Below are 26,293 nucleotides of genomic sequence, written 5' to 3' on the forward strand. Positions count from 1 at the left end.
GTCTCAAAGGGCCTCACAAATATTAATGAATCCTCACAACATTCATATGGGGTGTTATCTCTACTTCACAGACGGAGAAAATGAGACAGAGAGAAGGTAAGTAGTTTACCAAGATAACACAGTGAGTCATGGGCATCGTCTGAAGTGGGAGAAAGTCTAGCCTCCCTTTTCCATGAATGTTAGGTATTTGTTTAAATATTATCTAGAAAAATTAAGTTATGAAAAGCTTATCACATATATTATAATCACATTGGCTTATAAGATTTTATTTATTTTTTAGAGAGTCTTTTTTTTTTCCTTTTCTGCCTATGCTTCTGTGACAGAAAATTCTCTTTTACATCCTGTCAGTCTCTTTGTCACTTTCTCATGAACCTTTATTTTGCTTTCTTATTTTTGGCTTCAGGCTGTTCCCTAGCTACCTTGAGACTGTCATAAAAGACATACTGGCTCCTAATCTGCAGTGGCATGCTGGAAGAACAGCAGCTGCCATCCGCACTACAGCTGTATCATGCCTTTGGGCTCTTATTCACTGTGAAGTGCTTTCACCAAAAGAGGTAAATTCTCTCTTTCTCATCAAATGTACTTTGAAATCTTAGGCAGGAAGACAAAAGAAATGCAAGGAGGAAAAAACCAATAAATCCTTGTTGTAAGTAATATTTTCAGATGGACATATAGTTTTCATAATAAAATTCATTAGTTGTAATTGAGTATTAATAATTGAAACTATCAGTAGTGGAGGGACGATGATATCCTGATAAGAGACCTGAGGCCATCAATATGGTGAGCTGTAGAACTCGCCATCGTCAGATTTTGTAGATCTTCATTCCAGCATAACGGCGGTTCTGTAGCACAAAATACTAACCACTATTAGCACAGCAACTTGGGTACTTGACATTATTGGACCCCAAGCCAGCGCCTGTGCAGCAGCACTGGAGCTAGCCAGGACATGCTTTTGTGTAATGTGGCAAAGACAAGTTGGCTGGCTGCCTTGGAGCCCGCAGGTCCATTTAGGAAAAAAAAATCTAAAAGATTTCTGGAAAGGGCAGGAGGACTTGAGATGAAACTTGAAGGGTATCTGTAGAAACTGAAGGAGAGCGCTAACTCTTTCTTCAAGTACACTTAAAGAAATGTTACCCACCATAGTGATTAAGGATTAATTGAATCTGAAGAGTTTTTTGAAGCTTCTTTGCTAACAACAATAGCATTTGGAAATCATGCATGGGAAACATGTTAAATATAAGGGCATTTTTTTGAAGATAAATGGAATTAAAATGTTAAATGTTCATAGTCTTTATTGTCTAACAGACCTTAATTGAACAAAGTGCTTAAACACATGTAACTGGTTGAGTTCACATATACGAAAACATTTATATCAGAGACTGCTGTTCTAGTTAAACATTTTTTCTGAATCAGTGCCTTAATGCCTTTTTTGCATTAATGTATACAAAATGTACATATTAAAGTCAAATTATGAAACTTACTAAAACATTGTATTACAACAGTCTTTACGTAAAAGCTTCCTTTTAGAATAAGAGCACCATCTACTGGTACATACACATAATCCTCATGTCCAAATTATTTAAAGTCTTGCCAACAATTTTTTAAAAATAAAAAGGCAAATAAGTTTAAAACTTCTACAAGTTACATAAAACTCATCTGCATATATACTGAGCATTCATGAACTGGATGATCGACTGGTGGATTTTCATTTCCCAAGCTTGCTTAGAGGCAAAAATAGACCTGTGTGACTTCCAAGATTTTCAGGTTAACTTTTATAGTTAACTTTTTAAATTAAGCAAGGCAGTATCCGTCAGACCTAATAGTAACTGATGTAACCAATAAGCATATTGTTTTAGAGTGACTGAAAAGCTGTTGTTCTTCTATGCTTTTCCTGTTAACTGTAGATTTTAAAAGTCAAAGATGGGTTAATGCCCCAAATTATTGCCGCCATGGACGAAGACTCTAAAATTACTCGACTGATGGCTTGTCGTATTGTTGGTGTTTTTTTAAAAGTCTGTGGGAGGCAGTTTGATGAAGATAAATTTACCAACACTTATACAGGTAAGTGTAAAAGTTTAGGTTTGGTTTGTTTTTTTTTTTTTTTTTAAATCAAGATCTCCATGTTGAAGAATTACAGTTGCTTTTTTACCTGAAGTATCATAGAGAGCTTAGCTTTTAAGGATGAAAAGCATCGTGCTGGAGCAGCAGGCAGATTCACTGTATAGCTTTAGGATTCACTGTGCAGGTTGTCCACTTCACCTGCAGATTCACTGCAGCTGGTAGCAGTGGAAGCACTAACGTAGACTAGGGAATGACAAAAACGGCTGTATGTCACTATGGCATCTGGCTTTTAATCCCACATAAAAAGCATAAAGCCTTTAAACAGTTTGAGGTGCAAATAGAGGCAGATTTTATGTAGGCTTGGTTTCTCAGCCATTCTTATTTCACTCCCATACACATATTCTAATGGTATTTCTGTGTTCTCTTATCTGGTATTTTAACTATATGGCTAGTTCTCCCCCAGAGTAATTTTATAGATATTAAGGAAATGGAAAAAGTAAAGTGCTGCACAAAATCATACCATTAGCAGCATTCTTGTGTATGGGAGGTAATTTAATGTCTTAATCCTGCAGAGACTAAGACATGCTCTTAAACTGAGAAGTGAGACTGCCTGAAGTATTTAAAGTACACACACATTTTAGAAAATCAAGGTGTTAAACAGTTGAGTAGGTGTTGTTGAGTGTGACTCCAACAGCACTTGCTTCTTGCAAGGCCTTTTCTGTAGTAGCTTTTTAACTGCAGTATTTCATTTCGTTGAGGTGTTGTATTGCAGCAAGTTAATGTCCTTTGGAAATGCCCTCGCTCCCAGCTGAGCAGAACGGAGCAGTATTCCCAACGTTGTTATGCATTAGACCACTAGATGGAACTTCACTCAATATGATGGTCTTTGCAAGGCTTGCCAGTATTTCATCTGCATTCCTTCCCAGCTTAGACTATATGAAATAATGTTCTAACTATAGTGAAAGCAGCACAGTAATGCATTATATAAATGGTAGTCACATTGTTCTCCTTGCTGTGTTTCAGAGTGCCAAGAGCAAACCATTTCATTGTACCATAAATAGACCTGAATAGGTAGTGGGTGGGGGTTTTTATTAAAAAAAAAAAAAAAAAAGGGAAGAAGAAAACCCTAATCTAGAGTGCTGTAATGTCAAATAGAGCTATTATCTGTAATGCTTTTTAGGATGATGTTTAAATGCTAAACAATGAATCATGAGAAGTACAGTCTATGCTATGTAACAGGATTTATGTTCTCAGAGATATATACAAATAAATCAGACTTTCCCAAACGCAGCATCTTAATGGCTGATACTTTTTCTTACATGGCACAGTAGAAATCTAACAACAAACATTTTTATTTTGGAGAAATACATGATCAGACAACTGTCAAAGTATATCTTTGCATCTTGCATATTCAAGTAGTCTGCAATGCAGTCATCGAAATGGTAATATTTGATAGAAATACTGTGCTTTATAGAGCATAAAAATACTTAAACTCTGTACTTTGGTAATGCATTAATAGACATTCATAGTACCTTGTTAGAAAAACTGCTAGAGAACGTTCAGCTAATTAAATAATTTTGTACATTTCTTTTAATGTTTGTGACAACAATCCAATAACAATGCAAGGAACAAGGTACTACGTGTATTCGCAATGTTCAAAAGACAAATATGTCATAAATGCAACAATAATTTCAGCGATGACAAAATACATTTGTTTTTTCAAATGCAAAAGATAACTTCACTGTTCACAGTGCTGTTTGGTTATGTATATGCTCCTTTTCAGAAGTTTTAAAGCGTCTGGACGATGCTTCATGTGATGTACGACTGGCAGCTGCTCACACCTTAACTAATTGGTTTAAATCCTTGAAGGACAGTGATGTGAAATCTGCAATGGAAAGTCATATTGAGTTTCTGTACCAAGAACTGTTGATACATCTCGATGACCCAGATCAAAATACGCAAAATGCAATCCTAGGTAAGACTTTCAGTCATACGTATTTTTAACAATGCTTTTTAAACCACATTTTCAAGTGTTATATGAAAGTAGCGCATCCAACTAGAGGCTAATCCTAAGAGGCTGGAAGCTTTCCTTTGGGTCTCAGTGAGTATGAGCTCAGACCTTTTACCTGTATGCAGAATGTAATGTTTTATCTAGCATTCACCAGAGTGGGATATTAGTGTATCTGGTGTATCAGAGACTTTATAGATAGTAAACAGGATATGGAGCATAGACACTAACCGTTGCAGGATGTGACCATATCCCAGCTTGCTTGATGGAATCTTTGGAATTTATTAGTTTATCGGTCTGTGTTCAAGCACATAAATATCAAAATACAGACCTCGGCAAACGAGGGAGGAATCAGGTTGTCGTGACTGCGCAACTTGCAGAAGAACAACTTCCAGGTTAGGTTTCGGCTAACTTGGGTAGAGAAACGCAGAGCAGCTAATGATTTATAAAACATATTTTTGTTTTACAGAAGTTTTAAAAGAAGGAAGCGTTTTATATCCAGAAGTGCTCGTGAGAGAAATTGAAGGGGTTGTACATAAGCATCAAACGCCAGTCTATTGCAATCAACTACTACATCACATTCAGTCAGCCAAAGAATCAGCTTTATGAATCAATGCTGAAATTTTTTGTAGTGAACTGTATGTGAAATCTGTATGATCTGGATTACTTTCATATTTTCATTTGCTTAAGAAAGGCTGAGCAATAAGTAGATTGTTTTTTCTTTGTAAGTTCACTATTAGCTCATTTAAAAGTCAGATTGGCACAATTCTATGTTCTTTGCTGTTTGAATAGTTCATTGTATTTACTAGCAATAAAACAATGTTTTAATTCACTTTGCATTGGAAGTTTTTCAGATACAAGGTTTAAAGGAGGAATGTTTTTCAGGAATTTGACACTATTTATAATTGAGAAAGTAATTTATTTAACAAAGTAATAGTCTAATGTCAAAGTTATTAATGTAATTCAGCAAGGACTCAGTCTTTCAAGGAGCATTTCAAACTCTGGATAATATTCAGACTTTGCAGAGTCAGGTCTGTGAGGATCAGTTTTATCAGGAAAAAAAACAGCCAAACTTTTCTTGCATAATGCAGCAAAATTTTTATAATGTTTTGAGTACTCATTATGCTGGTATAATAGGGACATATTCTGAGTAGGTGTCACTAAAGGAATAGTTTTTATTGTCATTGTATTGCATTTCATGACTAAGAATAAAGCTAACCTTTTTTTAAATTAAGGTTTATACATGGAAAGAAATGTGCTGTTTTGTCATTTAGATTAACAATATTTATATTTTTGTATTAAGTATATTGTATCTGCAGTTCTTATGTTTATACCATTGTGCCTTGGAAAGCAAGCAACATTTGTTTGCATATTACTTTGAAATTAAATTCTGCAACATTAGGTTAAAGCTTGATTTATTTTTTAAAAAGACCTTTGCAGTGTGTAAGTTTTAGTGTCTTATATTCTCAGCTATGTAATAAAGTAAGTGAGCTCCTAGATTCTTGTCTACATCATTGTGGGGTAGTGTGCTATTTATTGCACACGCAAATCCTGGAAAACCAGGATTCTGTTTGTTTGGTTTGGTTTGTTTTTTAATTATCTGTATTACAGACAAAAAGTACTTTTTGGTTTCTAACTCACAAGTGCCTTGGCTTTGTATCAAGGCTAAAACCAGACTTGGTGGGGTTTAGTATAATAGTCCTTATGCTGTAGGAAGTCCTCATGTTTGTTTATCCTTCTGAGCTAACTTTACCTTTTCAGACTTGTGACATAATTGTTAACCAAACCATGATCTGTTTACAGCAATATCTACTTGCATTCTCAAAGAAACGTTTGAGAGAGATTAGATGCATGAGACAAGTCTTATTCCTAGCTTAAAGGCAAAGTCATGCAAACTCTTGGCCACTTCTCCACAAAATACTGGGTTGCTTTGAAAATTCTACCAAAAAAGGGACAATAATACTAATTATACAGAATAATTGGGTAGTTTCTTATGGATCCAAAAGCTATTTTGCATTCCTGTAGAATAGGGTACTCATTTTAGACCATATGTACTGCCTTTGAAGTTGTCTTTTCATGAAAAGCCAAAATATAACCATTCCTGTATTAAGCAGTATTTTAGTTGACTAATAAGTATTAACTGTGTAACTCATTATAACTGGAGGGTCAGCTAATTCTTAGCAGGCATGATGTGAGTGAAATAAAAATCCCTAGAAGACATTGAATTGAATGACGAGGTTGTGGACTCTCCAGCCTTGGAGATATTCAAAACCTGACTTAACACAGTCCTGGGAAACCTGTTCTACCTGACACTGCTTGGGCAGGGATTTGGACTACATCTTCTCCAGTGGCCTCTTCCAGCTTCAACTATTCTGTGAAATTGTTTCCTTAGTCTAATCAATGATGAAAAAGCCACTTCAATTAGACTGGAAATAGACTACATAGGTATCCTAGCAGAGCCCTTAGAGTTTTCATTCAACACTCTGTTCTCAAAAAATAGCGTTTCAAAGCACTGCAGAGCAGCAGGTTCTTCCAATGCAACCTAAAGTTTTGCTTCAGCAACAAGAGTGCAGCTCTTAGTGTAAAGTTCCCTTGAAAGTCCACCAAATAAATCCTACTTGCACAAATAGTAAGAGCTGGTACGCAAATACTGAGAGCTGAAGTATTCATCAAGCTTGATATCTTCAGTAGGCTGGGAAATTTTTTTTTCTGCATATGTTGAGCATTTTGTTATTTTTCAGAACTGTCTGTTGTGGGATGCCTCCCAAAGAAAAATCTCTGCATCATCCAACAAACCAACTTTTTTCTTCAGAGCCAGGAGAGCTTTGTGCATGGTCCTTCTAGAGATGTGTTAAACAGCAGCCTGAGCCTAGCTTATGCATGTGTGACAAACTAGATATCCTCCACCACGTCCTTCTGTTAGAAAGTGTTCTGGACGTAGGACTTCAACAATATGCTGACCCTCCTTATAGTTTACCATACTTCAACTTATATAACTCAAATTTCTCAAATCACTTTATGAAGAAGTACTATTATTGAGTCTCCTGTGGTTGGTGTATGAGCCTGGGTTTTATAGTTATTTTCTTCGAGGATCAACTTTCTCCGCTTCAACCTTTTACTGCATCAATAGGAACACAACTGAAATATTTGATTTCTTTTTTCTGTTTTGCTAGATCAGCTGTTATACGTACTAGATTTTATTTGTGTTCATTGCATAATGTTACTAGGATCATATTCCTTACGTAACTTTTAAGCAAGGACAATTTTTTTGGCCAAAATAGTTATCTCGAACTTTCAGACTCTTTAGATAAGCAGGCTTTAGCCCTGCCCTTCCTGTGACGAACAGATGTGCTTCTGTCTCCGTCCTTGTAAGCTAGAAGACCTGTTGTGGAGGATCCTAGGACTTGGATTCTCAGCAAAACAAAGTTTTTGGTAAGTGCATGCATTTGTCTAACTGAATATAGAATCTTCTAAATATTTGTTGACTACCTTGAATAGAATCAATTAATTAGACATCGAGAGGGCACTGTCAAACAAGGCACTTAGACTTTGGAAGTCTACAACAGAGAGTGTTTTTAGGAGAGACTGGAGGTTAGGTATGTTCCCAGATCCATCCACTTCCCATCCATGTGGGTTCTTAAGGGCAATCTGCAGATTTCCTCAGAAATGCTTTAGGCAGATTGCAGACAGTCTGTCTGCAGGTGTCTGGCAGTACACCATGTCATCTGAGCACAGGGTAAAGATGCGCTAACGCACCGTGTCTGCTTGCGTCGGCAGTGGGCTCCCCCGAGACTAACCTCCAGTTATAACCAGAAAGTTATTAGAAATGATAATAACCCATCAGAACTCTAATCTAATCTATACAGAGAGCACTATAGCTATTATAGTATAACAACTTAAATACAATAAACAAAATAAATTATAGTATAGTAACATAAATAACCATGGTTATTTATGGCTGTACTATACTATAATAGTATAGTTTTGCTATGGCACAGTATTTAGTATAGTTTTACTATGCTATACTATGTACTATGCTATACTATACTATACAGTAATAGTTATTTCCAGTTATAACTGGAAGGTTATTACACTGTAATAGCTATAGTTCTCTATATATAGATTAGAGTTCTGATGGGTTATTGTATAGGCTTTATCTGACTTGGGTGAAGTCCCTTGTCTGCACTACACAAATGTACTAGAGCATTGCCCCAGATATGAAGTAACATCTTGGCCTGTGGAAATCCACCGCTGATTTGAGAGGAGCCAAGTTTCTGTTTCGTTTGCAGAAGCTGTGTCAGGATCGCTGCCTGGGAAGGTGAGCGACTGTTGGCTAGAAGAGTTGGATACATAATTGGCTGCTCTGTGCTTCAGCCCTTCAAGTGAAGCTCTAACCATGTTTTAAAAAGAGAGAATGAAAAATAAAACAAAAAAATCTTCATTATTAGGCAGCTGAAGCATCAACAAAAATTACAGTTAACAGGCTTGTGTCCATTTACTGAGATCAATCCCCCAGGGAAGCTCACGAACAGCAGTAACCGCGATGAAGCAGCAGATGAGAGCTGTGAGGAGAACGGCTGCTCTGTCGGCCTGCCTCGTGCGTAATCGGCTTTGCTTGTTAACGTCTGAAATCCCCTGTAAGTCAGGACGATGGCAGGATCTGGTGGCAAAATTGAACTGAAGTGCTTTGCAGCCCCCTCTTAACTGACAATTTAATTGCGCTGTGTGGAACGCCCGTTGCCTTTGGCTGACAGCAATGGTGTGGAGAAAGGGCCCTCATGAGTTTAACCATAAACTGTGATGCAAATGGCAAGAAACTTTTTCTTTAATGAGCAAGAAATCAGCCTTCATACAATCATAGATGCTTCAGGCGATTTTCATACTAATGCGTATATACGATCACCTCCTCAGCCTTGGACATAAAGGTCACCACGCTTCCTCACGCTAAGGAACAAAGCCACAGAACGGCCTTGGCCCAGCACATCCCTGCCGCACCCTGGCACCGCACCCCGACCCCAGCCTCCCGCCCCGGGCTGCTGAGCTCCCCGCGACTCGCTTCAGCGCTTCCCCGACCCCAGCGCCTCCAGGCTTCGAAGCGTTGCCCTGCTCCCCTCACTGCCCCATCTCGCAGCGCTGCCCTGCGCTCGGCAATCCCCCCGTGGTACCCCAGCCTGCGCGCCGCTTCCCCGTACCCCCGTATCGGTGATGTACGTACCCGCGGAGCGCCGGCCCTCCGTAACCCTGGGAAGTGCGACGTTTCACCCTTTCCAACCTGCGCGGCAGCGTGCCGTGCCCGGTACCCAGTATCGCCAGTCAGAAAGGCCTTGCTGCGCTGGTTTCTGCCACATTCAGTCCATACCTTCAGTCGCTGTGGGGACCTGTACCTTTGCGGTTGATAGCAAGGGCCAGGATGCGGAGCAGAACAGGTTTGCTAGGTATGAGTGCAGGAGTGCACTGGGAACGGGAGTGGGAATCACGGTGGGAAGGGAAGGGAGCAAAAATGTGGGGATCACGGTGGGAAGGGACGGAAAGAAGAGGTAGGACTAGAGAAGTGTGGACCTTGGATTGGTTTGGCCTTGTATTGCAGTTTCCCTGTACTTGGTGTCAGTTAACAAAGCTTTTTTTCCTAAATTGTTAACTACCCTCTAGAGTGTTAAAATGGAAACATTTTTAATAGGATCAATTTTTATTCTTACTGACTGCTTTTCTACAGACTTCAGCTTAGCCAATAAAATGAAGTGAGCCCACTTTACATTCATAGCTCGTTGTTGGATGCTGAAAAACTTAAAGAATTTTTGTTTGCCTCAGAGCAGTTTCTTCTGAAACGTGGAAAAATTAACTCCCTATATGTACCAGCTTCTTTTAACAAAACTGGAACATCCAACCAAGTTTCCCTTAAACCCTAGAAGCCAAAGGCTCTGTTGCTTCTCACAGCCAAGGAGCAGAGGGAAAGCTGAGCCTGAGCCATCCTCCTCCAGCCTCCTGGCTTGGTCCTGATGGAAAAACAACCGCTCGGGACAAGTCAGAGCAGCCCGGGGAGCTGGAGCAACGCCCGGGGAGCGCGACATGCCTCGTCCTGCCAGCGCAGAGCGCGGCCTGCCCTGCCTGGGCTCCAGGGCAACGGCGGGAGAAATATCCCTGAGAGGGCCTGGCCTTACACCGCCAAAGAATTTTAGGGAGATTTAAGCGAAGAAGTGATTTTGCCTTGACTACCTTAAGCCCTTAACTGTTACCTGCTCTAAAGACAAGGAAACAGGTGCGGAGCGAGTACGGAAAGAGAAGGGGTGGTCAGAAAAGCGAGGTGATTTCTGCAAGGTATTCAGCCGTGTGCTGAAGGTGAGCGGTGAGGGGCTGCGTGTCTGACCAAATTACCTGCCGGCTTCCGCGTGTTACAGGGATCAGCTCAACTTTGGCTGCGGCATCTTAAAACTTGTGCAAAGCTCTTTTAAAATAAAGAGTAATTGCCTAAAATCAGTGCTACATCGACATCGGCTAAGGTCTTAAGTGAATGTCTTTAATTTGCATCCTTTTCTGTTTCTTAAGGATTAGCTGCTTTTACCCATTTTGTATCCTAACAAGTGCACAGAGCCCATTTATTTATTTGATAATTACATATTTATTACCCAGTCTTTCCCAGCAAGCTGATTAATTTCTCTTGCATACCCAATAACAACTTTTTTCCCTGATTACCCTTTCTCAAGTGACACTTCTTCCCCATTTTTCTATTTACTGCCATTTGAACCGTCCTTGCCCGCAGCGCACAGCATTGCGATGCCCACAGGAAAACTAGAGGCTTGAGGAGACAAAAGGTTTAAACAAATGTGACTCAGACACAGATTTTAAACTGAATGTCTTTGCATATGTTCCCCAAATATTTGAACAACGGGGCTTGTTTCACACCACGAAAGCAGGCCTGTGACATTTCTTTTTCATGCAGTTGTCCAGGGGTTGCTGCGGCCTGGTGTTGGCAGCGGTGAAGCTCGCTTGAGCATAGTGCAGGATCCAAAGCGCGGGGGGTGTTGTGCAAGCGCCGGAAGCCTTAGAGAACAGCAAGCAAAAGGGAAAGAAAAACCAAAAAAGACTGAGTGGGAAGGGAACAGCGAGGGGAGACGCAGAAATACTGGGAAAGAAAGTCAATGAGGATCCAGGCAGCAGAGGCAGAAGTGAAAAGGTAAACCTCCCCATCGCTAGCATTTCTCACTCCAAAGACATCCACGGCTCCATTTTGCAGCAGGGGAAGCCGAGGCAGGGGGCAGCTCGGCTGGGCCGCCAGCAGGCCGGTGCTGCCGCAGGGAAGAGCCCGAGGCAGGGAAGGGCAGCCCGGGGGAGCCGGGGCGGTGCCGCCATGGAGGGGTGCCTGCTGAAGAGGAGGGAAGCCCCGCGATGCGCCCGGCTGCAGGGGCTGTGTGAGGGGCGGTGTGTGAGGGGCGGTGTGTGAGGGGCGGTGTGAAGGGCTGTATGGGGGCGGTGTGTGAGGGGCGCTATGAAGGGCGGTGTGAAGGCCTGTATGAGGGGCGGTGTGCGAGGGGCTGTGCGAGGGGCTGTGCGAGGGTCGGTGTGCGAGGGGCTGTGCGAGGGGCTGTGCGAGGGTCGGTGTGTGAGGGGCTGTGCGAGGGGCGGTGTGCGAGGGGCTCCGTGAGGGGCGGTGCGAGGGGCGGTTACCGGTGGGCGGGGCGGGCCGCAGCGGGGGGGGGCGCGGGCGGCACGCGCCGCGCGGGCGGGGCGGGGCGGGGCGGGGGCTCCCGGCGGCCTCGGCAAAGCGGGCGGGGCGAGGCCAATCTCAGCCGCCGTCGCCGCCGCTGCTACTGGCGGGTCTGCCTTTCCCTCGCTCCACCGGCGCCAGGTAACCGCCGCCCCGGGCACCGGTAGCCCCGGCCTCGCGCGCCTGCGGTCCCCCCCTCTCCGCCGGCTCCTGCGAGGGCGAGCCTCTCCCTCCCCGCGGCCGCGCTGGGGCGGGCGCGGGTCTCCCCTTCCCCTCGGGGGTCAGGCCGCGGTTCCCCCGCCCTTCCTCGGGACGGGAGGGGCTGGCAAACAGCTCGGCGCCAGCCCGTTCCGGCCGTTGCCGCGCTGCCAGCCGCCCCCGTTTACCCGTCACCCGCTGATGGGCGGCAGCTGCCGCCCGCTCGCGCCTCGGCCCGCCCGCCGCCGCTTCCCGCCGTTAGGGCCGGTCCCGGCTGCCCGTGTGGGAGCCCTGGGGGCGTTGTGTCTCGGTCTGCATCCTCCTCTGGGCGGGGGGGAGGCCGGCCTCGTCCCCAGCTCGGGCGGTAGCCCCAGGAAGGCGGCGGGGCGTCAGGGCGTCGCGTTGGAGAGCGGGCTGGAGTTGTTGGGTCGAATGCTGACCTCTCCTTAGGGCCCGAAGTTATTCGGATCGGCGCTGTTAAGCTGGAAGGAGAGAGACAGATCTCTGCCGAAGCTGTCTGCCTGCTTGGGAGCTTCTTGGCCTGGCACTTGGAGTATTTTTGTGTCAGAAGTAACTACAACCTGCAGCTTTCCGCTCCGATTTAGAAAGAATCGATAAAGGTGCTGTAGTGCCTGTGCTCGCTGCAGTTGCCGAGCTTTAGTGCAAAGGTAACAAACTGTAATCGATGTTGTGGGCTGGTGCTGGCTGGTGCCAAACCTGTCTTCACTGTCCCCCCAGTTGTCACCTCAGGGTAGCTGGTGTCAGTGAACTGCTTCTGTGGGGAAAGTGCTGTTAAACAGACAGGGCTTTACTGTATAAGAGTTTGGCATCACTCAGTGAGTGATTGCTCGTAGTTCTACTGCAAAACGTGATATTTCAGTATTGTGCTCATTTTGTGGTGGTAGAGCTGTGTTCCTGATGTCGTCACGTTTTGTTGCTCCTCAGTAACCACGGGCAGAAGTGTCCGAAACGTTAAACTGTTCAGAGGCAGCGCCTGGTTTCTGACAGTCTCAAGAAGTTTTATGTCTACTGGAAAGAAAAAGTATTTGGTTTGCTTTATTTTATGTTTTTCTTTACTTACTAAAAAAGGTGTTGTTTATGATATGTTATAGGAAAGGAAGATCTTAGCTAGCAAATTCCAGGTTCCGTGTTTCTGCAGTACTTGCAATCCCCCTATCCCGCTGTCTGGTTTTCAGTTTAACATTACACAAAAAGGAAGTGAAATCTTTGCTCATTTTTTAAAAAATTTCTGTCTTGGTGCTTTGCATCTGACTGCTACAGGCTAATGCATCTCTTGAATTTCCAAGTTGATCTTGATGTCTAATTCCCCCTCTCACCTATGGGGGTGTATTACTGGTTGCTGATTTTCAAAATAATGTTATGGAAGTGAGTTGCAGGATTTTTCGTTGTGAGTGGTCTGTACGGAGGGCTTTATTGACAAGCTTAGTAGGCTTTTTACATTGATATATTAGTAAATGTGGCATATATATCCTTAAATTTATGCTACTTGACTGACTTGTGGCTCGGTGATGATGGGAATTGTGGACGTTTTAGGCATTCAGGTGTAGGAGTTGGTTATAAAGAGCAAGATGTTGGGTCGGATTCTGTTTCGTTAGACAATTGATATCGAGGTTGTTTTATTGGGCAAGTGAAGCGTTTTAGGAACGCGAGACATGGGGTAAAATATGCCTTCTGTTACCTGCCAGTGAGCTGATAGTTAAAACAACGACGACGGACGTGTCCGTGGGCGCTTGCGGAGCGAGTCTCCGGCGGCGGGGCCCTCCGCACGGCAGCCGGCAGCCGGCGGGTTAAAAGCCGTGGGCCGGCGGCGGCGGCCGCTGGATTCAAACTCTGCCTCCGAGTGACGCGGGGGGCCGGCTCAGACCAGCCGGATCCCGCGGGCTTTGTTGGGGCCGGGAAGCCATTTTGGGATCCCGCGCCGTGGCATGGAACAGCATGGCCTGTCCGCCGGGGAGCGCGCCCTGAGCCCGGGCCGCCATCGCGGGCGCGGCCCCCCGGCCGCTGCAGCCCGCGGCGCCGGGCACCGGCCGCGCCTTCCGCCCTCCCCCTGCGGCCCCGCCGGGCCGGAGGCTTAGCGGGGCCGGCTGCCGGGGCGCTTTGAAGCTCCCCGGTTCGGTGGCGGCTTGTGGAGTCTGATGGGGGAGGCCTTGAGCAAAGCGCTGAATCTCTTTAAATGCAGAGGCCTGGCGAGGCTTGCGCGCCGAAGCCTTTGTATGTATTTAATTGTGAGATGATCTGGAGGTTCCTAGCTCATAAAATGAGTCCGCGTGTTGCCGTGCAGTGTTTCAGGTGCTGTGTGTGTAAACAATGAACGGACGTGTTTATTGTTTCACCATAGCTGAAAGTATACCTGTTTTCTGTCAACCTTCCTTTTACAAACCATTTGAAGGGGTACTTAATGTGAATATGCACTATTACTGCTGTGTGAAGAACCTCCTTTTTTATTTTTTTTTTTTTTAGTAGCGTTACAGTTTGACGCCTGTGTTTGGGGATCTTTGCGATAATACTGAATGGTAATGTCTAGTTTAAAATGTGAGTTTTATTACTTGGGATTTTTTGTCTGTTTGCTTTTGTGTGCTTTTTTTTTTTTAAGGAATACTAATGTTTTAAGTGTGTGTTTTAATAAAGTGTTGATTTAGCTTGGAGCTCTTTGCTCTTCAGCCTGTTTAATAGTTAATTGGGTATGTGGAAACATTCTTCGTGGAGTGTATTTACTTAGAAATTTGCCTTTTTTCTACCCAAAAGAGTAATTTTGTTGGTTTTTCTGAGTAATAGTAGAAAATAAAAATTGAACTTACGAGTGAAAAATGGCTTGCTCTCAGGGACTGATAGGGTTGCATACTCCAGTTTCATTGTTGTTAATAATTTGCCCAAATGTCTGTTTAGCTCTTGTGATATTAGCATGTTAAATCATAATGACTTAAACTTCGTTTGTTTGCTTTAAAAGGTAAGGATAGAATAGGTTCTACTTGAAATAGTACTACCAGCATCTCTCTAAGACTTTAAATGTGTAATTATTTTTTTTTTACCCCTTGTAATGTAAAAAATAAGACATGCTTTCTTGCAAATTTTCTCATTCTATAACAGACTTCCTGGTGAATATTTCTACCCTGCCAGGGTCCTGTTTGTGAAATGGCAATTTACCACTTCCTTTGTCACAAAGGGTGTTCGTGAGGAAATGCCTAGATAGTATGTTGGTAGAAGTCTATTTATGTACCCAAAAAGACGTAAGTGGGGGTTGCCATGTGCTTGTAGGGTATATACAACGTGTATTTGGTGCTGCTTCCCCTCTTGTGATGCTTCTGTGCTTAAAGGCCACTATCAGAGCACCTCATCGCCTTCCATGAAAGCCAGGAAGTTTGCTGCAGCGGTGCTAGGGTTTCCTCGAGGCTGTCTGATTCTGAAAGTGATTAGGAAATGAACAGGCTTATGAGGTAGCGGTGCAGTCTCATGTCACTCAGATGCTTCATAGGCCACATCCTCTGGAGGTAGCCAAGGGGCTTTGTGCGAAGGTAAATTCTGCTGCACTGATTACGGGAGTCCCTGTGCTGCCTTGTGTTCTGGCCAAGTCGGAATCTGTATCTTGTCCTGCCCTTCTATTCTGCTGATTTATTGTAATACTGATTCAGTTGAATTGCGAAGCAGAGATGGTACTTGACATGATTGTTGTTGTCTGCTTCCCCAAAAAAGCAAATAATCCAGCTGTCTCCTCCACAGGAATGCAGTAGTTTGTAAGTTGAGGCATATTCTAGTGTCCACTTCCATTCCAGCTGAAATGTGTGCTTCTCTTTAATTGCCTTTAGGTTGTCTTAGAAATGTACTCTGATTTGGGGGTTTTTATGCAACTACATGCCGAGTTCTTTCACTATACATCCCTTAGTACTTAGAAATAGATGTTTATGGGCTTCTGAAGAAGGAAAAAAGGCTACTTAAAGTTTGGGCCAGTAATGCTTGCAGCAAAGCTGATTCCAAAAGCCTACCTGAATCTGCATCTATGCAGATCTATGGTACATAAATCAGAAATCTGCTGGGCACCCAGAAGTGTTTAAACTGAAACTAAGTACTATGTCTGCCTCTCAGGTTCTCTGCCAAGTTTTGTGGTTTTAAATTTCCAAAATATTTTATTAGCATGTCTCTTTCTGTTCAGTTGTATATATAAGTTTCATAAACGAGAAGAAATAATATATGAAAGGTGAAGTGCTGTTAAACATGAGTGAACAAATTAGAGGGAGTTATTGTCCTCCACCTACCCCTGGTCTGTTCTGTAGTTTAAAGTTCTGCTGTAATAAGTATGTAGAATATTTCTAAATAAATTGGGTTGATTGTTTGGTTTGTGGGTTTTGTTTTGAAGAAATGGATAACTAAAATTAAGTTATTGAACTAGTAGCCAGGTTAAAAAAAAAAAAACCAACCCAGTTTCATAGTAAACTTTAGATGCTTGTTTTTGAAAATTGTGGTGGTGGTCTCTGAAGATTATTTTCAAGTTCTGCTTAAGTCAGTTAAGGCTGTTTTGTTGCTTTGAGAAATTGAGTAAAGGTTTTTCCCATTGAGTCTGAATTAATTTTAGACCATCAGACAAACTGAATCAAACCCAGCCCCTAAGTTTTCTAAGAGTGATTTCTAACTATGTGGTGTTAAATGGCAAACCTGTTATCTTTACTGGAGATCTCGGTGCAACGAAAACGAGCTATTAATAGACCTATGCATCAATACCTCCAAGGCTTTTCAGTTAGCAATGCCATTGTCAAGTACCTATTTTATCTGATGCTAACTTAACGATGTACTTCAAACCTTAGCAAATTAGGCATGTGATGTAAATTTTAGCATTTGATTTCTTTAGAAATCAAGTAAATGGCAAACTGGTGGGAAAGGGGAAAAGAACAGGAAAGAAGCTGAGCCGATACGTTATTTTTCAAACTCTGCCTTTGCCCTGCCTGTATGGGTAGCAGAGACAGAGGGAGGAGTTGGGTAGCTACTGAAAGCTCGCTCACATAGCTTAGCTTTCCATGTGGGAAAATATTGCTGGGTGTCAAAAGCATTATATCAGCTATTCAGTTGCCGGTTAAAAAGTAGGTTTATTGATGAAATGATGTGTGCTAATTAGTTAAGATCAGCTCTAGTGGAAACTAAACAGGTGTCCTTGGCGTGTGGTTTCAAACATCTTTCTATTCGATGGACCAATTTAAACAGATCGGCCTTCATCATGGTTCTGAATTTCAATAGCCATATGTCTGAGAAATCTGCTTTGTTATTGTTTAAAATAAGTGCTATCTGATGTTATCAACATCCCTCATCTTGAAATTCACGGTATTTCCACTTTGATTCCTGAGGAATCATTACTCTCTAGTCCCTGTTTCCTGTGTCCTAAAATGAGCTCTTATTTGTTGTTAAAGTGTGGCAGCAGTTGTTGTGTATTCTCCCAGTATTTGCTGCTTATTCTAGCAAGAGAATTAGACTGCTTTGCGAATACTTCTGCAATACTGATACAAGGTTCCTCTAAACAAACAAGAGATTTTATATACAAGCCAGTGAAAGCATTATGGGTCTGAGACAAGTGAAGTAAACTTACAGAAAGATCACTTAATGGAAATGTGTTCTCTACACATCAGTTTTATTAATATTATAAATAGCAGAAGTGAGATACCTTATTTTTCATTAACCCTATAAATGCATGGGAGGTGCTTGCTTTCAGAAAGCTACAATGTTTAGGCCTGTAAGTTTTGATTTTTAAAAACAAGAAGGAAACTGTCTTCAGTAATAATGGAAATATCCTCCTGCCTTATCGACATCAGGATTTGGAGGCTACAGGTAGACTAAGATCATTTTAGTGTTATGTGTAGAGACTTGTTTTTGAACTGCTATTACCTGTACCTGTGACTCTCTGCTTTTTGTCTGTTTCTTATGTATGTGTAGCTATACAAATGAAACCTCTTATTTCAGCATAGCAAAGCGCATCTCCAAAATGAGATACTTAGTGATGTTTTGATTATAAGAATTAAAGTGTAGCTAGGGGTATTTTTACCTTAGTTTAGGCATGTCAACACGGTTGTGTAGAATATCTCTTACTGCTGCTGAAACAGGAGCTGTAGATAATCTGAAAATAGCCATGATTCTGCTTTGCTGACTCTGCAAATCCAGGATAGCCAAATCCCTATTTGTTAACCACGAATAACCTACTATCAAAGAATCTTTCTAGAAAAGCAAAACTCTTCTTGTGGCTAATAAAACTGAGAAGGGCTCAAGTTTTTTTGCAAATACTTTGAGCTTAAAAGTCAAATCATACATAATACCACAAGTAGTCACCCGTGCAGCTTGGCAAGTCTCTTGATATGACAACATCAGTTTTTATTTACTTCCTGAATCTATAATACCTTTCAAAGACCCCACGGAAAGTTTTACAAGTGTGGGTTGGGCTTGGGTTTTTTGTTTTGTTTTTTTGGAAGTGGATGGCACTCTGGAAAATGTAGCTAATTCTAGCCATGTGAGTCATTTTGCAGTTGGCTCTGCTGCTAGGGTGTGTATTCAGTGTTTTTATGTCAAGAATAAATTAACTGATACCAAATACTACAATTTAATATGAAATGAAGGAAACTCCCTTGCTGCTTAGTGGATGGTGTTCAACGGTTGTAAAGTAAAATGATTTGACTATATGTAAAAACTTTCTCAAGTTTCATCTGTATTACACTTTGGTGCACGGAACAGCCTGTGCTTTGCTCAATGGGCTTTCAAAGCAAAAGTCATTGTGAAGAGATCTCTGACAGTGTGGTTACATAGTTTTTTTAAATCTTTATGCTTGGCTTTTGGGGATGCTAGCATAGCTTAGTTCCTATGCAAGTGTTGTAGTGTAGTTGTGATAAGAGCTTGGCTCGTATTACAGTGATGTTCCAGAGAACTCGGAAATTGCTGAAAATAGAATATCATAAAGAAAGTTGTGGTCAGAAGTACACCAAGCTTCGTACAGTAATGATAAGGGATATCTAGCACTGGCAGCAATAGCACTGAAATAGAGAGATCCATATTTCTGGTAACAGTAGCTTTTTTATTTCAGTACTTCATAACACAGGCTGAACAGTGAAAGGGCTCTTACATTGACTTTATGTAATTTTAAGTCATTGCATTACTTTATTTTCACCTTTTACAGTATGATTTGAAACAGTCAACATGGACTTTTCACGTCTACATACGTACACTCCTCCCCAATGTCTGCCAGAGAACACTGGCTATACATATGCACTCAGGTGAGAACTCTTTTCTTCTTGTAGAGAAACTGTATATTCTCTGAATGTTGTTAATTCTGGAGAGTTTAGCTTTCATGGTAAGTAGCTGACTTCTTTGAAGAAGCATGCTTTATCTAGTCTGTTTTGAAAATAACTGCTGTGTCCTAAATGGAGGAAAGAATACATGTTGAACTAACAGGACAATGACTAAGATAATGACTCAGTGTTTATTAGTTGCTACGAATAAACTAGTCTCCGCCTAGTTACAATTGCTGTTTTATTTCTATAAATACGTCATCAAAATTCTTAGATGTTTTCTGATATGTCTTGCGACTTCAGTGTGTGTTTTCTTTTGTGGCTTGGCACCATTTTCACTTTAAAACACTGATTGATATGCACTCATTGCTGCTAGTTGGGAACTTGGCTGGAAGTCGCATATTGATGACTCTTTTTAGCAAAACTGCTTGTCGTGTGAATGTAAAATCTGTATTCTAATGAACTTCCTTTTTCTTGTAGCTTTTTATGAACCTGACCGTTATTAGACTGTGTTTCTTAAATCACTTCAGTTTTCTAAAAATAACTCTGTAGGGCGTTTGCTAGTTTCAGCGTCCCATTTTGCTGTGTTAAACTGTTAGATATAGGTGTTCAGAAACAGAGCTGGATAAGCTGAAGTTTAATAACTGACTTAATGAAGGCAAGTATAGTTAAACTAGATTGAAATTAATTCATTGTGATTCTTCCTTGTGTAGAAAGGAACGATTAGCAAGCACTTTCTTTAAAATTTCCTTTTGAAAAATTCTGTGAAGCCCTAAATATTAAGATAATGGGGGAAAACTGCTTGGTACACTGCCTGCTTTCAGGGTACCAAGAGAGTGAACTACCGTCTTTTGAGCAGAGTCTCACTGTGTGTCTGCTTGCTGAATCTGTGCAGAATGCCATGTATTATTGGTGTAGCTCTTCCTACCTTAGGTTAAGCTATATTTGAAGAATCTGGCGAAAGGGTGAGTTAGGCAGAGTTGCTAATCAGAAATATTTTCATGCTGATGTTCATTCCTTCTCCTCGCCCCCCTACCTGTATTTCTTTTGCTTATTTCCTGATCTGGCTTGTTCTGCCTTTGACAAGTCAATCTCTACAAAATCTGTCTGAGAGTTTCTTTAAAGAAATTGGCTTGTGCATGTAGCACTGCAGAAAGAAGTACAGTGAAGTTAGATGCCAGAAAGGTATTAATAGAGTTGGTTATGACCTATTAATAGAATTTGTATTAATACTCACTGGGATTGTTGGTAGTGCTTCTACTTTGTGCTTTTAATCCTCCAGCCGAAATCAGAAAAGCATTAAACTGATATAGCTAAAGAACCTTTATCCTCCTCAAAATGCAAGTCAAACTTGTGAATCTCACCCACTTGTCAACATGTAATTTACACCCCCCTCTTCAGGCTGATCTTTCCTTTAGTCACCGTCATCTTTTGAGTTGTGTTGTTTTTGTCAATTCGGGTACCTTTAACATTGCTTTTTCTTCACAAATGTGGATTAAATTAATCAGGATTTTTTTTTTTTGTTTTGTGTTTTTTGGGGTTTTTTGGAGGGGGTTGGTTTTTTTTTTTTTTTGTTTTCTGTGTCATAATATTAAATCAGGATGTAACTTTCTGCAAAACAGTTGAATAAAATCCTTTGTTTTTTACGTGTATTCTGGGACTGATCGAAGCAATAGCTAAACAACTCAAGGTAGTGTCCTTGGCCGGTTAATATAAGCAGTGCCCTGGTCAGAAAGTATATGAACGTTTATATACTGATTATATGCCTGCATCCATGTTAGATGTCTGTTTAGCTATAGTTCTCTAGGTGTGTTGTTTTTAATCTATTATTATCTTGAACAATCAAGAACACTACTGCCTGTTTCATTCCAAGGAATACTTAGAAAAGAAACGATACTTAAGGTCCTCTGGACAAAGCTATAGGTGTGCTAGAATTGGCAGACCTCATTCTCATTCCACTTACAAATAAACTTGAAAATCAACCCACTGAAGTCTAGGACATTCTTATTTTGTAGAAACTCATGTGAAGGGGGTATCAAGGTAATAGCTAAGAAGCGGGAAATGTAAGACTAGACACAGTCGGCACAATTGCCAGCAGCCGTGAGAGCTGTTTCTTGGGGAAAGGAACCAGAGTCTGCACGGTTTGTGTAGGTTATCTAGGAGTGTAGGCTAATTGCATCCCTCCTTTAGTATGTGGGGTTTTTTGCTAGCCATATGTATTGGATAGGAGTACCATCAATGTACAGGTTTACTTCTGTCCTGTGAAAGAAAAAGCAGGTTTTTTGTTTACTGTAGTCTTTTCTGTAGAAGAAAAAAGGTAGCTTTCCAAAGTGTGGAAAGTGAGATGGCAAGTTAGCAGACTTCTAGATACTGTCCTGCTGACAGAGGACAGATAATTCCCTTCACTTTCAATGTGAAGAGAATTATTTATTATCCTGCATAAGCAAGACAGAACCTCTCTTTTTGTTTAAAGAGGAAAAGATCCTATGGTTTTTTCTTTTTTTTTTTTTTTTTTTTAGATAGTAGAGCCCAATTCCAACCTATGTATTCAACTGAAATTGATACAAATGCTCATTGAGATACTTAAAAACAGCAAGTGTTCATAAACAGAAACAAATTGAGGCTGGTCACAGCTGTCAGCTTGTCCTATGTACTTTGTGTTCTTGTGAATTGAGCGTCTGTAAGAAACATTGGATGAAGATGAGAAAAAGCAAATGCATAGTGGCAAGTGTAAATAGCAAAACTGAGTTCTGAAACAACTGTTTAGGGAGGGACTCAATAGTAAACTATTGCGGCTCTGACCCTTTCAGAAAGAACAACAGGAAGAGCCATATTTAGCCTGTATTCTCACTTCACATCTGTCAGAATGCAAGCTGTCTAAACAATATTTTTGAAAACTGTGAAAATTATATCCTTTTGTACCTAATCAAATGTAGACTAAATCTGTTTTCATATGAGGAGGCTTCTGTCTTATTTCCTCTCCCCTTCCACCCAAATGTAAGCAAGGATTAATAAGCATAATGTGTATAGTAATGTATACTGAGTTTGTCTTAAGCTGTGTGTCTTAAGCTTAGACTTCTGCCTTGCACAGCATTGCACTGCACGTGGCAGCATTAGCAGGGCAGGCCACTAAGATCAAGCAGGTGGTGCCAAGTACCTGCCATCAAATCTGTGCACTTCTGGGAGATTGTAGAAGTTATTTTGGACAAGCTCTGGTCCGGTTCTGTGGGCTGATTGCCCATTTGCTGGTGGAGCAACTAGATGCTTTCCTGCAGTGCATTGTCTGGGTTAGGTTTTTTTAGCTGAAAGAAATGCAGTTCACATGCTCTGACACAGTCCTGTCTTATGTGCTTTACTTTGCATTGTGGAGCAATCAAGAAACTCACTTCTAAAGCACCCACCTTGTCAGAATTAAATCACTACTGTAAGGGTAGCTACTAGGCCTTCTGATGTTAACTTATTTGTATGCAAAGTAATACAGGGAGGCTGAGAGGAGACCTTATCGCTCTCTACAACTACCTGAAAGGAGGCTGTAGGGAGGTGGTTGTCAGCCTCTTCTCCCAACTAACAAGCGATAGGACAAGAGGAAACGGCCTCAAGTTGCACCAAGGGAGGTTTAGGTTGGATATTAGGAAAAACTTCTTCACCAAAAGGGCGGTCAGGCACTGGCACAGGCTGCCCAGGGAAGTGGTTGAGTCCCCATCCCTGGAGGTATTTAAAAGACTCATAGATGTGGTGCTTCGGGACATGGTTTAGTGGTGGACTTGGCAGTGCTAGGTTAATGGTTGGACTTGATTGATCTTAAAGGTCTCTTCCAACCTAAATGATTTTGTGATTCTACGATACATATATTATTACTTTGTAATATTCTGGGGTCTTCAATGATTGTGTAAGAAAACTATTTCCATTAAATTCTTTTTGTACAAATATGTTTTGTAGTAGCTATTTATATGTATTTTTTAAAGGGAAAGCTTCCATTTCAAATACAGATTGCACAGTAGAATCTACTCATTCAGACCTAATGTGCTTGCTTGTTTTTGTTTGGGATTTTGAGGAGGAGGAGCTGCTTTAGCTAACAGTACCTTGCTCAGCTGCTCTTTAAAAAAAAAACAAAAAAACAAAAAAAACAAAAAAACAAAACCAAAAAAACAAACAAACAAAACCAAACAAACAAACAAAAAAAAACCCCAACCCCCCCCCCCCCCCCAAAAAACAGGAATATTGAAGTAACTGCTGTTACAGCTCTGTATATCCCTGTGACCCAAGAGGGAACAGACTCTGCAGGAAAGCTGGCCTAGAGCACTTAACGTTTAGATACTTTGGGTCACAGTGCTGCGTGGTTCTAGAACCTGGCCTCCTGCTGCACTGTGCCCTGTCACAGCAAGCTCTGCTCAGTTACATCACTGAATGTTGCCTTTGATTGTAGGTATGAGTATTCTCCTTTAGCCTAAACTTCCATTTTAGTAAATGTATTTCTTACTGACCCCTCTGATTAATCTGTTTGTGTTTGCCTTGTGTTGCTGCTTTGTCTTCACTGTAAGTTTTCACGGAGGTTCTGAGAGAATCAAGTGTAAAAACGTGGAGAAGAGTTCCTGGGATAATGATGTGAAGCTTGTCTACATTTAAACTTCCCTCTGTAGGGTAAAACAGAAAAATAGATAAAAGACTCTCAACTTTTTTTTTTTAATTTGTTCAGAGTTAAATATTTCTAATGATTTGCATTAAACTAAGAAATCTTTTAAAACCATTTTTTTAAAGTAACGGTAGTTAAACTAATGTAGCTAAAGTAGGGAAGTCTTTAAGTATCTTAAAGGGGGACATTCCGGCTTGTTGGGAGATGGAAATTCAGAGTAGTGTGGCATATGGATCTTTGGTTCTCAAAACACTGGCAAACAAAAAATAAACAGAAATAAACTTTGACTAAAAATGAATCTTTACCTTGCAACTTAGAGTGCATCATGATTTTAATTTGCTGCTAGGTGTGGTGAAGAAACTGTCATGAATGGCTTCCTCTCTCAAATTGGTCCCGAAAGAACTAGGCTGCGTAACGATTGCGTGCTCTGGCTAAACTTCAAATGTTGTTTCCATGGTGGTTGTTTGTTTCTAACTGTGATTTGCTTTCAGTTGTTAAACTTGTAATATGAATTGCTTAAGAGAACCTTGAATATCTACACATTTCTAAATTATTTGGGTTACGTGGGATATCTTGTGGGAATTGCTCCATAACCCCAAATAAACTGCTTTTAATGGAAACTTAGACTAGCTTGAAGGGCGTGTTTGTTACTAGGGGAATTTTCTCTTAAACTTGGTAACTTTTGCTGTTTTTATTTTGCTGCAGTTCAAGTTATTCTTCATCTGCTTTGGATTTTGAGACTGAAAACAAAATAGATCCAGTATTTGATTCACCAAGAATGTCACGGCGTAGTTTACGGTTAGCTGCTGCGGGATTTAATAAATCAGATGATGCACGAAGTGATAACCTTCATGACAGCTCTTATGCTGGAAACATGTCCTTCAGAGAACAGTCTTCTAAGTAAGTGTCTTTTTATCATCACAAGTTAATTTATTGGTTGGAGTCTTGAGGCTTCCTGTTTGAACACAATAGTAAAAACAAGTTACCTACTGCTTTATTCTTTGTTCTCAGTGTTTACTGCCATACTTAGAAAATTATGTTCAGTATGTGGTTTGCAGTGAAGTCTTTGTAAAAGTATAGATGCTTGAAGGTGAGAATTTTCTTTTAAACCTGATTTGATCTGTTTAGTCACATCAGTGTTGAAATACTTTGACTGTTTATTCATTTAATAAAAAGAGAGTAACAGAAACTTCCATCTTTAGTGCTATGTCTTATTTGTCTTTTTTTTTTTTGTTTCCTAGGATGGTGAAGCAACGCAAAAGTATGAATAAACAATCTGGCAGTGTAAGACAGACACCAAGGAAAAATCTAGCCAGCTCTTCCATTTTTAGCCAAAGCAGTTTCAATAGCCATGCCAGTGATGCATCAATGGTATCCACTGTATTGGATGAGTCTTTGATTCGAGAGCAGACAGAAGTTGATCATTTCTGGGGTAGGCAACGATTGCTATTGCTTGTATCAAACTGCAAAAACTGCTTATGGTTTGGTGTGTATAAACGGGTGTTCACATCTTCCCTCTTTCCCCACCCATTTTTTCCATCCTGCCCCCAAATGTGTGCGTGTACTTAGATTTTTGCTGTAGATGTCTGCTTGCTAAGATGCCTGCTGGAAATTCACAGTCCAGTGTGTAAACTTTATTTACTGGCATAGTCAACATCAGGACATGTTGCACAGTCAAGTTCATATGCCAGGCAAACATACACAATTTTGTGATGCAACACCACAGATTGTATAGATGTAATTATCTCTTATCATTACTTTCTTCAAAATATGCAAAGAGTACTGTATTTAAAGAATGGCAAATGTGTAACTTGTGTTTGAAAAGCCAAAGGAAAAGCATTTTCTTGTTTGTTTATAGGCAGAAGTGTGTTTCAACTTAATGTACCTTAATCTGAAAGTTTCAAATTAGTGGCACTTCAGGATTTCCTGAGAGGGTTTTTGTGTGTGGCTGGCTGGCTTGGTTTTGCAACTATATACACGTATACTCTTCTGGAACCTACTTTCTTTATTGAAGGGGAAAATATTGGAGCTGTCTACATAAAGTATTGTCTATGTAAAGTGTTGTGTAGGGGAAGATCAACAACTTACTGTATCTCCCAATTTAGACTATTTGTTTCTAGTCAGTATGCTTGTGATCTTCCCGGGGTCCTAATGTAAAGAATTGTTTCAATCTTAGTAGAACAGGTTCTAAACTTTAGACTACCTGGCTCTGGATCTTAAAATACAGTAGTACCGAAGTAGTTACCAAGCAACAGGAACAGCGTAAGCTTGTAATTAGCTGCTTTAAAGTCACATGGGAGCTAAGACAAGGTGTAGCTGTCATTCATATTATTCTGTCTGCTGCTTCTATGGTAGAATGCTTTTCACTAACTGTTACCCTACTACACTAATGTCTGAGTATATGGATCTATTCGTGT

At 41.1% G+C, this 26,293-nt stretch overlaps 2 protein-coding genes across 12 annotated transcripts in view; both read left to right on the forward strand.

The window, feature by feature from the left end:
* DNAAF5 (dynein axonemal assembly factor 5) overlaps positions 1-5,541 on the forward strand; it is a 31,859-nt gene extending 26,318 nt beyond the window's left edge. The window contains exons 10-13 of the mRNA XM_082313150.1: positions 404-554; positions 1,905-2,061; positions 3,845-4,036; positions 4,539-5,541. Coding sequence (XP_082169276.1) covers positions 404-554; positions 1,905-2,061; positions 3,845-4,036; positions 4,539-4,678 — 640 coding nt within the window. The 3' untranslated portion in view covers positions 4,679-5,541. The remainder of the gene's footprint in view (positions 1-403; positions 555-1,904; positions 2,062-3,844; positions 4,037-4,538) is intronic.
* A 1,845-nt stretch (positions 5,542-7,386) lies between these two features.
* The window catches only part of SUN1 (Sad1 and UNC84 domain containing 1), a 35,421-nt gene continuing 16,514 nt past the window's right edge, over positions 7,387-26,293 (forward strand). For 2 of the 11 annotated variants that reach the window (XM_082312272.1, XM_082312273.1), the window contains exons 1-3: positions 7,388-7,501; positions 24,582-24,776; positions 25,118-25,308. In XM_082312272.1, the coding sequence (XP_082168398.1) occupies positions 7,416-7,501; positions 24,582-24,776; positions 25,118-25,308 (472 nt within the window). In that variant the 5' untranslated portion in view covers positions 7,388-7,415. Of the gene's footprint in view, positions 7,502-8,980; positions 9,505-9,975; positions 10,406-11,006; positions 11,241-11,835; positions 11,913-12,458; positions 12,638-14,483; positions 14,504-19,131; positions 19,229-24,581; positions 24,777-25,117; positions 25,309-26,293 lie in introns of those variants that run through there. The other 9 variants (XM_082312276.1, XM_082312278.1, XM_082312279.1 and 6 more) reach the window with 9 other exon arrangements.

Source organism: Platalea leucorodia, assembly GCF_965183815.1.
Source record: "Platalea leucorodia genome assembly, chromosome: 5".
NCBI lineage: Eukaryota > Metazoa > Chordata > Aves > Pelecaniformes > Threskiornithidae > Platalea > Platalea leucorodia.